Raw genomic sequence first — 14,143 nt, 5'->3', positions numbered from 1 at the left:
CAAAGAGGTAGTGAAGGACAATCCTCAATGTATGCATTGCAGCACGTAGAGGTAGTGATCTCAGATCAGTTCCTCCCAGCACTTGTGAATAGGAATCCACACTGTAGTAGAGCAGCCCACAGCTGATTTTGCACCTGTTTTATTTTACCTCAAGGGATGGAATCAGCCCTGGTACTGACAGAACCTTATGCGACTGATAGATATCCATGACTGAACTGCTTACACTTCCTCTAAGGCAGGGACTTATTCTCTACTACTATTTTTTTTTTTTTTTTTGATATTATAATTAAGCACTTTTACACTGACCTTTTTACATGATTTTAAGTACTGTTATTTCAGAATAGATAATTGGCTTTCCTTTTCACTTGAACAAGCAGTCATGCTATTATGACCAATGGCTCTATGGAACACATATTTGATCCCTTCTGCCTCTTATTAAACCTGTACATCAAAACAGGGGAGGGCTGGCAGCGTTAGGCCTGGGGGGAAAATCCAGTCAAGTGGCCCATCGCACCAAGAGGAGAGTAAAAACACGTTTCCCATGTGATTGAAAGGGGAGGCAGTCACCTAAACAAACACACTCAGTGAGAGGGACACGCACACACTCTCTGACAGACACACTGTTACAAGTATACTGACTCACACAGACATACAAATTCACACGCACATACAGGCATACTGGCTAGCACACACAGACAAACTGGCACACACACAGAGACATATATACTTGCACACAAACACACAGACATACTCACACACACACACAGACATACTCACACACACACACACACACAGACATACTCACACACACACACACACAGACATACTCACACACACACACAGACATACTCACACACACACAAACTTTAAAAGCCAGTTTCCTACTTTTGCTGGTACCTTTCCTGAGGTCCAGTGTGCTGGCTAGGGTGCATGGGAGTTGCGGTCTAGCTCTGCTTTCTGTGTATGGGCCACCCGGTGGTCCCCCTTAGTGTGTGGACCCCAGTGCAACCGTAGTACCAGCACCGTGGGCCCATGGGGAGTGAACAAGGGGCGTAACTGGGGACCGCTGGGCCCCTGTGCAAGAATTAAAGTAGAGCCCCCCTTGTCACTCTACCTTGTGCATATTCTCGCTCCTCGGCACTCCCCACTAAGCAATACACATGGTTGAAATGTGTGTAGTTTCTTTGTGTGATTGTACTGTTGCAGAATGAGTGTTGCATGTATGTGTGTAGTTGGATGAGTGTGATTGTGTGGGTGTGTGAGAGCTGATTGAGTGTGATTGTATTTGTGGCTGTTTGAGAGGGAAATAGAGAGTGACAGAGAAGACAGAGAGATGGAGAGACAGAGAGTGACACAAGGAAAGAAGAGCCAGAGACAGCCAGAGAGAGACAAAGAGTGACACAAGGAAAGGAAAATCTGAGACAGCTAGAAAACCATAGAGAGACAGAGAGTGACACTAGAAAAGGAGACAGTTAAAAAAACAAACTAGAGAGAAACAGAAAGTGAGACACAGAGAACGAAGTAGAGCCAGGAGGAGACACCCTCATATGTGTGCAGGGAAAGGTGAGGTAGAGTATTTCACTCACCTTGATTCTGTGTGCCACTACTGAAAGCTGGGACAGGGATCTCTTGTGGGCCTTAGATCTGCTGGGCTTGCTCTGAGCCCCCCTGTGCTGTCTAAGTGCTGGCATCCTGGGAACTGAGGGAGGGGCCCTGCAGGCAGGATATGGAGGCAGCTCTGCCAGAACTCCGCCCAGGAAGAGGTGAGGGTAGGCATTGAGTTCCGGTGTGCCTCCGCGGCACACACAAACAATAAATACAGCGGGACCTCCATCTGCACTCAACTCTGCCCCTTACTGAGGTTACTGGCCGATCGGCCAATCAGTGAGGTAGGATAATTGCTATTTAGTATATTGCCGAATTAGCAATATACTAAATAGCAGTTTTGCAAGGGGGTCAGTCCTGCCAGCAGAGGTCTACAGAGCAGCCAGGCCCCCTGGTGTGATGGGCCTTGACGCAGCTCCGACCCGGGAGTTCAGCCACCGGGGGTAACATCTTTTTTTAATTTTATTTTTGGATGTGGGCGACCTGGGGGGGGGGCAATTGCCTCCCTGCCCCCTGGCCCAGCCCGCCCCTGCATCAAAACCAGATAGAGGATAATGTGGGAATTAAATACTTCTAGGTACTAACATCACAAATATTTGTGGTGTTAGTACCTAGCAAGATCAAGCTTGTAGCCCAATTGCATGCATTGTACATTAGTAATGCATAGGTAAAAAAAACTAATTTGTGTACCTTGCATTTTATTTAAATGTCCTCTTGTATTTTATAAGCCATTTTCACTGTCTTAATAAGGTTTTGAAAACAATTAGTGTATCTTTCAGAGGAGTAAACTTGATTAAATAATTATTCCAATAATGGCTAGTAATGGAGTACGAAGGGTTATCTCAAAGCTAATCCGTAAGTAATGGAATTGGTATATCTCAGATTTTTCTCTTTGCCATTCCCAGTGTACAGAGGAGAGAGACAAGCGGTTATGGGAAATGGGGGTTTGCCACTAGAGGCCAAAGAAGAAAACGAGACCTTATCTCAAGCAATTAATCAAGAAACTCATATTGCGGGACAATTATCCAAAGCTAATTTTAAAATAGCTTTAGTGCCCCGGGTCCTGAGATACTTTTCCAGAATTTTGTGAAGGTCATTGAGAGCAGTGGGGCAGGTCCTGCATGGAAAATAAGGCATCTCTGCAAGTGGCAAACATTGATGCATTATCACCTATTTGTTTTCAGTGGAATGCAGCACAAGTTACAATTGCTGACAAAATATTAGTCTCATTAACAGCTAAATCCATTTATTTGTTTTAAAGAACACAGAGAGATTTGGTGCGTGTAACTTAGGTTAACCTCAGATCCTGTTTACTTATTGTGAATTATTCTAATACAATTAAGTCTACATGTTTTAAAAAGCAAGTTCATTTTATTTTTTTTATTAGCAAAAATTGTGTTAAGGTTGTGCATGGAAAGGTATGTTTAGTTTTATATGCAAACGTGTGTGTGTGTATATATATATATGTATATGTATGTGTGTGTGTATATATATATATATATATATATATATATATATATATATATATATATATATATATATATATATATATATATATATATATATATATATATATATATATATATATATATGTATGTGTATCTATCATACCCAGTGCACTCACTAATCACCAACTTCAAATCTAACAAAATATAAAAAATTGTATTTCTTTTTTTAAGGTACATATTTGCCCTTATTTCATCAGTGATAGTTTGCATTGTATGGCTTAAAGGTAAACTCCAGTGCCAGGAAAACAATCCGTTTTCCTGGCACTGCAGGTCCTCTCTCCCTTCCACCCACCAATCTCCCGTTGCTGAAGGAGTTAAAACCCCTTCAGTAACTTACCAGTGGCAGCGATGATGTCCCACTTCGCTGCTTCTTCCTCAGCCGCCGCTCGGCCCTGTGATTGCGTCGGCCGGTGGACAAGACTGATCTCTCCCACCGGCCGGGGAGACCTAATGCCTAACAGCGTGAGGACATCCAGCGACGCTATAGCACAGGATTTCTGTGCTGTAATCCAGGAAGTGCCCTCTAATGGCTGTCTAGTAGACAGCCACTAGAGGAGGAGTTAACCCTGCAAGGTAATTATTGCAGTTTATAAAAAAAATGCAATAATTACACTTGCAGGGTTAAGAGTAGTGGGAGTTGGCACCCAGACCACTCCAATGGGCAGAAGTGGTCTGGGTGCCTGGAGTGTCCCTTTCAGGAGTCTAAACTATCATTTAAGGCTTGACGACAAGTTACAATGCTTTTGCTTTCAGAAATTGATGGTTTACTAATTTAGGTTTGTTTTGGGCTCAAGTTTCCAAATGAGATGCTCCGACAATCAGTGCTCAATTTATTGTACAATATAATGTTACATGTGTAAATAGTTCTTGTGATCTGGCTGCACATTTGATCACATTTTCCTATTGATCTGTGCTGCATTACTTTGTTTATTTTGTTGCAACTTTGTGTCCCAACCTTCACTGTGATTTTGAAGGGAAAAATGCACTCATTGCCAACAATTACAAAAATCGCGTGGTGTGTGTGTGTGCATACACCACATGTGAACTTAGGTCTCACCTAGTTTTTTATAGCTGTTTGCTTTCTCAGTAGTTTTATTTTAAAGGGATACTATAGTTACCAGAACAACTACAGCTTATTGAATTTGTTCTGGTGAGTAAAATCATTTCATTCAGGCTTTTTGCTGTAAACACTGTCTTTTTTTCAGGGAAAATGCAATGTTTACATTACAGCCTAGTGATAACTTCACTGGCCACTCCTCAGATAGCTGTTCGATATCCTTCCTGGGTCATGGCTGCATAAAAGGCGTCCAAACATTCAGTATCTCCACCCTCTGCATGTAGACACTGAACTTTCCTCATAGAGATTCATTGATTCAATTAATCTCTGAGGAGATGCTGATTGACCAGGGCTGTGTTTGAATTTGCTGGCTCTGCCCCTGATCTGCCTCTTTGTCAGTCTCAGCCAATCCTATGGGGAAGCATTGTGATTGGATCAGGCTACCACTTCTGCTGATGTCTGAAGGAAACGGTAACAAAGCAAGCAGCTCCAGACTTGAATACAAGCAAGATTTTACTATATTTTACTATATCCGTTTTCCTGGCACTGCAGGTCCCCTCTCCCTCCCACCTCCCAATCCCCGGTTGCTGAAGGGGTGAAAACCCCTTCATTCACTTAACAGAGGCAGCGACATGTCCCACGTCGCTGCTTCTTCCTCCACTCCTCCTCTGCATTACGTCAGCCAATGGGCAAGACTGATCCCGCCCACCGGCCAGGGAGACCTAATGCGCATGCGCGGCAATGCCGCGCATGGGCATTAGAGCTCCTCATAGGAAAGCCTTGAAAATGCTTTTCAATGCTTTCTTATGGGGAATTAAGCGACGCTGGGGGTCCTCACACAGCGTGCTATAGAGCTGGAAGTGCCCTCTATTGGCTGTCTAGTAGACAGCCACTAGAGGTGGAGTTAACCCTTCAAGGTAATTATTGCAGTTTATAAAAAAAAACTGCAATAATTACACTTGCAGGGTTAAGGGTAGTGGTCTGGGTGCCTGGAGTGTCCCTTTTATTCTCTGCTATTCAGAAATTAAATCACTTTTGTTCCTGTTTATGTAGCCCTCGCCCCACCTGCCAGCCTGCATAGGGGGGGAAATTTTCATTTTCGATCGGATGTTAACTTTAGAAGTTTTTATCTTTGATCTGTGAATTGAATTTTAAGTAAGTCTGCAGGGGCATAATCTATACGCCAAAACTATTTCATTAAGTTAAGCTTGTTTTGGTGACTATAAACTGAACAAGTGAAATGTCTGTAGTAACCAAATACAGTTGGTCTAAATGGTAAAAGCAAAGATTCAATCCTCTTGATTTATTGGGAGACCACATAAATGTTATATTGAATATGGACAGTATTTGGGAATGAAATGATTTTTTTTGGCTGACTTACATACAAAAGTCAATTTGAAAGCAATTGCTAGTTCAGCTAAAAAAAAAAACCTCATGTCATGGTTTCTGCAGACAACTGGTATTTGCCATAAACCCTGGACTTCGTAAACAAATATTTTATTTAGGTGTTTTTGTTTTTTTTTGGTTTTTTTTTTAAGTGTGCAGTGTCCAGTGCCCTAAACTTTATTTCTGTTTTTTTTTTTTTCTTTTTTTTTTTTCTTATTTGGCCCTGGATTGCATGCATGCTGCATTTTATGCATGTATGTCCTAATTAAGTTATTGTGCATTTCAGTTTTATTTAAAGCCCTCCATTTAAAAAATAAATAAAAACGTGCTCTTGCTGTTTGATTCTGTAAAGTGTGACTGTGATTACAAATTGTTGTGATTAATGATTCTAATTTATTGTATCTGACATCCTGTAAAAATAGGTGGGTATGTCCTTATCATAACTCATATCATATATCATAAATAACCAATGATATGCACTTTTAATACTCATGTGGTGTCAGCAATAAGGCTCTGTAAACACACTGGGTTGGAATGTAGCTCTAAAGTCATACTGTTATCTGGGGCGGCTGCAGTTACGTGATACACCAATATTACCATATAGATTAGTCCATTTATAATACAACTTGTCATTTCTTATTTTGCTTGTGTGTGTATATAGCATTTTATCAATATGTCTCTGGAGATATTCGCTGTGTGTGTATGTGTATATATATATATGTATGTGTGTGTGTATAGTATTTATTATTTGAATGTTATCCTTTGTAGTTCAATTTATGTTGTAATTACATATTAAAATTAATAATTTGAAGAAAATTGGTTAGTAAATGTTTTCTTTTGTATTACAGAGGAAGAAGAGGAACAAGTGCCCACAGATGGCGGGACCTCCGCAGAAGCTATGCAAGTACCACTGGAAGAAGAAGAAGAAGAAGAGATGGAAGATGATGAAATTGTAAACGATGAAAACTATTTAAGTAAAAGACCATTAAGTAGTCCAGAGAACATGGAAATGCCTTTTGCAAAACGCCCACGGTTGGCAAATATTAAAGGAGATGTTTTAGATGGTAATCTGGAACCACGAGAGCCACTTAGTTCAATAAACACACAGAAAGTTCCCCCTATTTCACCTACTCCTATACAGGACAATATAGATCTGGCTCACTCTTCAGAACCACTAACCTTGCCTCCAGTTTCAAAATCTCAGCCTCCTCCTTCAAAACCATTAGAATCGAAAGCATTGAACTCCAAATCAAAATCAAAAGGTGGCTCACCAGGGCAGAAAATTAAATCACCCAAATCTACCCCAGTGGCTGCTGTGCTCGGTAGCCCCATGCGTTCACCTAAAAGTGGCCCAAAAGAGAAGAAATCTCCTGGACGTGCCAAGAGTCCCAAGAGCCCCAAAGGTCCTGCAGCTGTACCTGTTAAGGCAGAAACACCAGTCCGGACGCCTTTAGCTGCATTGAGTGAAAAGATTGGAAAGGAGAATATACAGATAAAGCAGACTTTAGCCCCACTTGACACTGAGAAATTGAACCCTGAGACTCCATCAAAAAAACCTTCAGTGACTGATAATACTATTGAAGACTCAATTGACGCTGTAGTTGCTCGTGCCTGTGCAGAGCAAGAACTTGACCCATTTGAGTTTTCCTCTGGTTCAGAGTCAGAAGATGAAGTTTTTACAAGCCCAAAAAGACTTACAATATCAGAGCCTGCCACTCCTAAGGTTTCATCTTCTAGCAGCAGCCTTGCAAAGCCTGGAAGTAATCCAGCACCTCCTTCTGGTGGTGCATCAAGTTCTGATATTTCATGGACAATGGATGACTCCATAAATGAGGTAATTAGAAAAGTTAACCAAGAAACACCATCAAATATACCTGGCAATCCTCAATGCTTCTCTTCTCCTTCTGCCTCACCACCTACTCCAGAGCCCCTTCTAAAAATCTTTGAGGACAAAGCAAAACTAGCTTCTCCAGTGGAAGTGAAGAAAAAGGCAAAGAAGGAAGTGAAGGCTAAGATGAAGAAAAAGGACAAAGAAAAGATCAAAGAGAAAGACAAGGACAAAGAAAGGACTAAGGACAAAAATAAGGAGAAAAACAAAGAGAAGGAAAAAGATAAAGATGGGGGCAAAGAGTCAAAAAGTTTGTGGAAGGACGCAATCCGGGATGATGAGACAGAGATGCAAAGATTTAAGCTCAAAGATTTTAATGATCCAGAGGTAAAATCGAAACAGAAAGAAAATTCTGGAAAGAAAGACAAAGAGAAGCATAAAGATAAAAAGAAAGATAAGGGTAAGAAGGACAAGGAAAAGAAAGACAAAGGAAAGGATAAGGATAAGAATAAGGAAGACAAGCTGAAAACGTCTGCTCCTATTTTGTTAACGCCTAAGGAAATTGCACTACCCACAATTAGCACCCCCAGCTCAGTCAGACTGCCATCTTTACTTTCTACCATGTCACCGCTTCTCCCTGAAAAACTATTCGAGGATAAAGAGAAACCTAAGGAGAAGGACAAGAAAAAGGAAAAGAAGGAGAAGAAGAAGAAAAAAGATAAAGAGAAGGCAAAGGAGAAGGATAAAAAAGAAAAGGACAAGAAGGAGAAGGACAAAGACAAGCATAAGCATGAGAAAGTAAGTCTTCTAATTTTCATTGTTTGTTTTCTTATTTAATATTTATAAAAGCTTCCCTTAAACCTTTTGAGGTGCAAGCAATACATTGCAACAAGCCACTTTTGGTACTCCGCAGATTAAAATATATCTATATGTAAGTACTGTCTGAGAAATGAAACTTTTTTTTTTTTTAATGTAGTTTTTAAGATGATTATTTTATTTTGGGGGGGGGGGGCGCAAACTGCAATGCAATAACTGTTTAAATTGACAGGACTGCTCAGTAGCGGTCAAAAAGCCCATGTCAAGAAGATAAATTGCAAAGCTCACATGCACCAAAGAATCCCTGTATTGAATTAAATTGTAAAGCTGATGAGCGTCTCTTAAATCTTTCTCCAGCAAGATTGTAAACCCATTGCTCGTTATATTGTCCTTCTGCTATTAGAATGGGGAGTACTCTAGCAGGTTGCATAGTTGTCTCATAGCCAGATGGATGCATTGCTAAAATGGCTTGATTTTAAAGAGTGTATTTTAAATTTGAAAAATATGTAAAAATAAAAAAGGTACTTTCTCAGTTTGTGCATTCAGACTATATTTTTAGCTAGTTTAAAAAAAAAAAAAAAGGTTGTGACCATTATGTCTTTACCTCTATAGCAACTCCAGAAACTTATATACCCACATTGACCCAAATTTTCTATATATAATTTTTTTTTGTCCAAACTCCTTGTAGTGAGATTTTGCCCTGCAAAACCTTTTAGCAGGAAGGTTCTAGCCTGTGACAAATTAAAATGATAGTAGAATGGAACTGTGATTAAATCTTAATGAAACTGGAGATATCGCATTAACAGAGCAGCAGTGCTAATGAAAATGTAAATTAGTTTTTTATTTTGTAGAAATAATTTTTAAGCCCTTTCCTTACAGAAAACCAACAGAATGCACATGAGCTTAGAGATTGTGTTCAGCAATGCACTGCTAAATACTATATTCTGATGTATCCCTTAGAATAAAATATATTCAACCAGGAGTAAAAATAAATAAGTTGTACTCACATTTGCCTGAGCAGATAGTCCGCTCACTGTAATCAGCATAGGTGGTATAATCCCTACCTGGGATACTTGGTGAGGTCCTCACTGGAAAGATAAAAACTGGATGTCAGGTAGCAAAAGGGGAAAAAGGTATATATTACAAATATTGGTAGTAAAAATGGCCAAAACCTTTATTTAAACAACAACCGTAATAAAATAGGTCCACAACGCGTTTCACCCACAATGGGCTTTTCCAAGTGGTAATCAAGCAAATAAGGTATTTGCTTAATTTTGCACATTTTTGTATATTTTCAAATGATTCTCATGTAATCTGGCATAATAATTCAAAGTCTAGCCAGAATACAGTTGTAAATGATTTTGCAGTTTAATTGTATGCACAAATACTGTATTTTAATTTACTTGGTGACTTGTCTGTTATGTCCTAGGACATTTTAACCTTTAGGCTTTTTATTTTTTTAAATCACTTTAAGCATTTTTTTGTGTTTTAAGAGGAATTGTTACAAATTGGAAAGTGCTTCAAACTGTTTTTTAGTTTTTGTTTTATCTCCGCATCAACAGCAAAAACAGATGTGATGCTGAATTTTGATTGACCTATGTCTCTTTTCAGCCTGTGCAACTGTCACTCATTTCTGTAAACTGCTAAATTAAACAAAACATTACAAATTACCTGTTAATTTTTCTTTAACTCTCACCTCCAAGTTTCTCCTATTGTCTTTTCTTCCTCTTCCAGAATCTGTTCTTTTCTTCATTTCTGATGTTTCTCTTTGAATCATAAGATAAAGCAGGCACTTCTTTGCCAAGTTTGTCACTCGTAGGAAAAATACATAAGACAAAGGGGTGGAGCTTAATACAAGCTCCGTTATATTTAGAAGGGAAGTGGGGCCTTGCTTTGAGCTTTGTATTTTTCCTGTGATTGACAATCTTGATAAAAGTAGTCCAAGGAAAAAAAAACAGGTCAGAAATGAAGGAAAAATAAAACGGATTCTGAAAGCGGAAGAGAAGAGGAAACAATAGGAGAAAGGAAAGTTTGAGGTGACTGAGCCACTTTAAATATTTAGCATTTGACATCACATTCCAATTCAGCCCAGGCATAGGCTATGATGTATTTACCACAAGGCAAACAAGGCATTTGCCTAGGGCGGCACTTTCAGGGGGGCGCCAAAAAATGCCACCCAAGCTCCCAGACAAATGCCTTGTTTGCCTCGTGTTCTGGGGCTGTCCACCTTATTGTGAGTGAGTGAGTGAGTGTAGCTGTCAGTGTGTGTCTGTGAGTGAGAATGGGTGTGTCAGTGTGTGTGTCATTTTATGTGAATCTGAGAGTGTGTGCCTGTCAGTGAGTGGGTGTGTTAGTGTGTGTCTGTCAGTGAAAGTATGTGTTGGTTAAACAGTGTGTGTGCCAATGACTGTGTGCCAATTACTGTGTATCTGTCAGTGAGTGAATATATATAGTATAGTGAGGGCATGTGTCTGTCAGTCAAAAAAATGGCCTTGACACGAATTAGGGGGGCAAATTTTGATTTTGGGGCTGCCCAAATTTAGTCGTGCCTAGGGCAGCACAAATCCAAAATACACCACTGGGCATAGCAGCTGGAGAAACCTAAAGATTTTATTTATTCACCTCAACATATTGTGTTCATTGCTATAACATCTTCACTTTTCTGTCATTGATCAATAGAGAGCCAAGTTAGTGGTACTCTGTTCTACTTTCAGGATTTCGCTAATTATTTATTTTTATATCAGGCATCACATTAAATTTGTTCAACATAGGGCAGTCCGTCTGGCTGTGTTTCAGCAGTCTGAGCAAAGGTTATATTGTACATTTTTGTCAAAAGTCCAGAGAATGCAATCTTCACTTGAACTAATAGTGCCTGAACACTTTATGACAAAGTTAGCATATTTTCCAATTGCGTTAAAACCTGTCAAGATATAAAACCTCTAATAAATAATTTATTTAAATTTTTTGTAATAGTTTATCTTTAAAGTCTGGCCTGGCTTGAGAGTAATTCAGAGCTGACATTTTAAACCACCTTATCTGATCTATACATCTTTTTTGTTTTTTATTTAGCAGGTTAAAACAGAGCTATCCATTCCTGCTCCTTCACCGGTAATCCCTAGGCTGACGCTGAGGGTGGGTGCAGGTCAAGATACGATGTAAGTACTGAACCGTTGCTGCCCTTATGTCCAATCATCTACTCTGTTTAAAATGTATTCCTTGTTAGGAGTTTTTGGATTACTGTTTAAAATGTGTAATGCATCCTGGGGAAACTTAATTTGTATTGGGAAAATGTTTCTATAAACTGAGGCATTATTTTCATTTTTAAACCGAAAATTATGTTAACCTAGGCATTTGTAAACAGAGGTACCACAGTACTAGATAATATTGATATACAGGGACTTATATATTTTATCTGTGATTAATGCCTTTTTATATGTTCCACACTTTTTTAAATGGATGAAGAGAGGATCTAAAACCACTTAACTGTTTGTTTATAAGGTGGGGGGCGGCACCACAGTACTCCTGGCACCATAACCACTGTAGCATGTTGTAGTGGTTAGCGTTTGGAGTGTTCCTTTAAGGCAAACCATTATTAACACGGTGTTTCATTCTGTCCCATTACCTCTCCAGTCCTTTATTTTTACTTTTATTTCCCCAACTGCCTTTGTATGTAGCTGTCTCTTCTATTTGATTTCTAAAGTTTAAAGGAACACTATAGGGTCAGTAACACAAACATGTACTCCTGACCCTGATCTAGCCCACCCTTAACCCCTAAATATAGTAAAAATCTTACTTTGGTTCCAGACTGCTGCTTCTGGTTCTGCTCCTGAGCTGTCTGCTTGGCTGCCATCATCAGAAGTGTTTATCAACGCCTATCACAATGGTGATCATGACTGCGATCATCATTCTTGATGATCTCAGCCAATCCAATGCTTTCCCATAGGAAAGCATTTGGAGGCTATTGCGCATGTGTGCAAAACTCCATGCTGCGTCAATCAGCATCCCCTTATAGAGATTAATTGAATTAATGCATCTTTATGGGGAACATTCAGCGCCTCCATGCAGAGCATGGATACACTAAACGTAGGTGCTGCGTACTGTGCAACACTGACCCAGGATGTACTCGAGGCAATCTGAGTGACTTTTACTAGAAGCATTACTAAGCAACAATGTAAATACTGCCTTTTTCACTGAAAAGGCAGGGTTTACATTGAAAAGTGTGGAGGGGCAGCTTATAAACACGAGAACAACTTCATTAAGCTTTTGACATTGAAAAACCTGGCTCCTAAATATTTTTGCTGGCTCCTAGATTCTAAGCAAATTTGTCAAGCCCTGACTTATAATGCAACTAGTTTTTAACCCCAGGTTTACTCATACTTGATGAAATTGTTTCTCATTCTCATCATGCAACCAAGGAAGCACTGAATACAGTGGGCTGCTTAAAATGTTAATTTCTGCTTGTAGATCTCAATTTCTTCCAAATTCCTAAGAGCTTGATAATGCTGTGCTTTGGAGTTTCTGCTTCCGATACAATGTAGATATTTTAGTAATGCAACATCAGTAGTTGCATGAGTAACCATCTATTTTTGGCTGTTTTTGGTGGATTTGTATTCCCTATTTATATACAAATAAACGTCTCTGACATCTAATCTGATTAAAATTAAACCCTTTCCATGTACTTTGAGATTAGCTGCAGGCTAACCAATTCCATGGCTGCCAAATAAGTATAGCGGAGAAATATACTGAATTCAATTTTAATGCAATTAGACCTCATTTGGTTGCTTAAATAAATAAAAGGTCAGTCTGCCAATTAAGCTTATCTCTGGCCACAGCTTCCATAAATTGTATTTTAATGTTTTTTAGGAGATCTTATCCATAATGGGCAAGGTGGTGGTAGTTCATTTGGTTTTAAAATATTTAAGACTAGTGGGTAATATGAGTTGAACTGTGCATTAAAGCATTTTCTCTGAAATGTTATCAAGCCACTGATCACTAATTTTCTAAATGCAAGTATGTGCTTAAGATATAGCATCTACTGTTCAGTGTTGTGCCAAATGGTGTCTGTGACACCTCCAGTAAATTAGCATGTTGATTAATACATCTTTCTATTGCAATTTTGCTTTCCTTTTTTTTTTTTTTGGCTTTATTGTTTGGGGGGGCTCTAACCAGAATACTGCTTTAATTATGGTCAGCCCTGCACCTCATTACTGGATTTCTATTAAATACAGGTCTTTTACAGCAGTGACCAGCGAGAACCATACATTTACATATGACCAGTCACAGTATACCATTTTATATGAATTGTTAGTTACTTTAAACGAACACCCCAATACTATGCTGTAGTGGTTATGGATCCCAGAGTGCCAAGTAGTGAAACGGTTTCAGAACAATTTTACCTGGAGTCTGCCAGGCTCTGCTTCCCCATCTCCATTACAAACTACAGAGCGGCGAAGCACTTAGCTCATTGGTTGAGAGCGATCAGCTGGCACTGTTGGCCAATGAGCCAGCATTGCACCATGTGCTTAGCTTGGGAGGGCTAATGTAAGTTCCTAAGCCGTCTCTGTCTGGGTAAGTGGAGGCAGGCCAGGGCACCAGTGGACCCCACTTTAGAAGACACATAGTTCTAAAACAGTTTGACTGCTTATAATGTGGGACACCAGGGTACTCCTGGCACTATAACAACTACAGCGTGTTCCTGTCCTCGGTTTGCTTTTATTTCTCCAAATGCATGTGCATAATAAAGCTGTCTCAAATAATTATAATTAGATTTTAAGAAAAAATAAAATATTAAAATTTTTAACTCTGCAAAGTAAATATCTTCAGTCTTTTTCGTAACTTGCACCCCTAATGTACAGGCAGTTACTGAGAATATTGTTCAGTGTGAATGAAATGCAATGTTAGAATTGCATGCTCCTAGGTTTCCATTATCCCTATTAAAGTCTA

At 39.4% G+C, this 14,143-nt stretch overlaps 1 protein-coding gene across 3 annotated transcripts in view; it reads left to right on the top strand.

Annotated features, from left to right (window-relative positions):
• Nucleotides 1-14,143, top strand: part of TAF3 (TATA-box binding protein associated factor 3) — a 97,882-nt gene that overhangs the window by 66,449 nt on the left and 17,290 nt on the right. For 2 of the 3 annotated variants that reach the window (XM_063448270.1, XM_063448272.1), the window contains 2 exons: nucleotides 6,405-8,182; nucleotides 11,270-11,355. In XM_063448270.1, the coding sequence (XP_063304340.1) occupies nucleotides 6,405-8,182; nucleotides 11,270-11,355 (1,864 nt within the window). The remainder of the gene's footprint in view (nucleotides 1-6,404; nucleotides 8,183-11,269; nucleotides 11,356-14,143) is intronic. The other variant, XM_063448271.1, reaches the window with a different exon arrangement.

The sequence above is a fragment of the Pelobates fuscus genome, chromosome 3 (genome assembly GCF_036172605.1).
Source record: "Pelobates fuscus isolate aPelFus1 chromosome 3, aPelFus1.pri, whole genome shotgun sequence".
In the NCBI taxonomy this organism is placed as follows: domain Eukaryota; kingdom Metazoa; phylum Chordata; class Amphibia; order Anura; family Pelobatidae; genus Pelobates; species Pelobates fuscus.
This window is presented reverse-complemented; position numbering and strand designations above follow the sequence as displayed.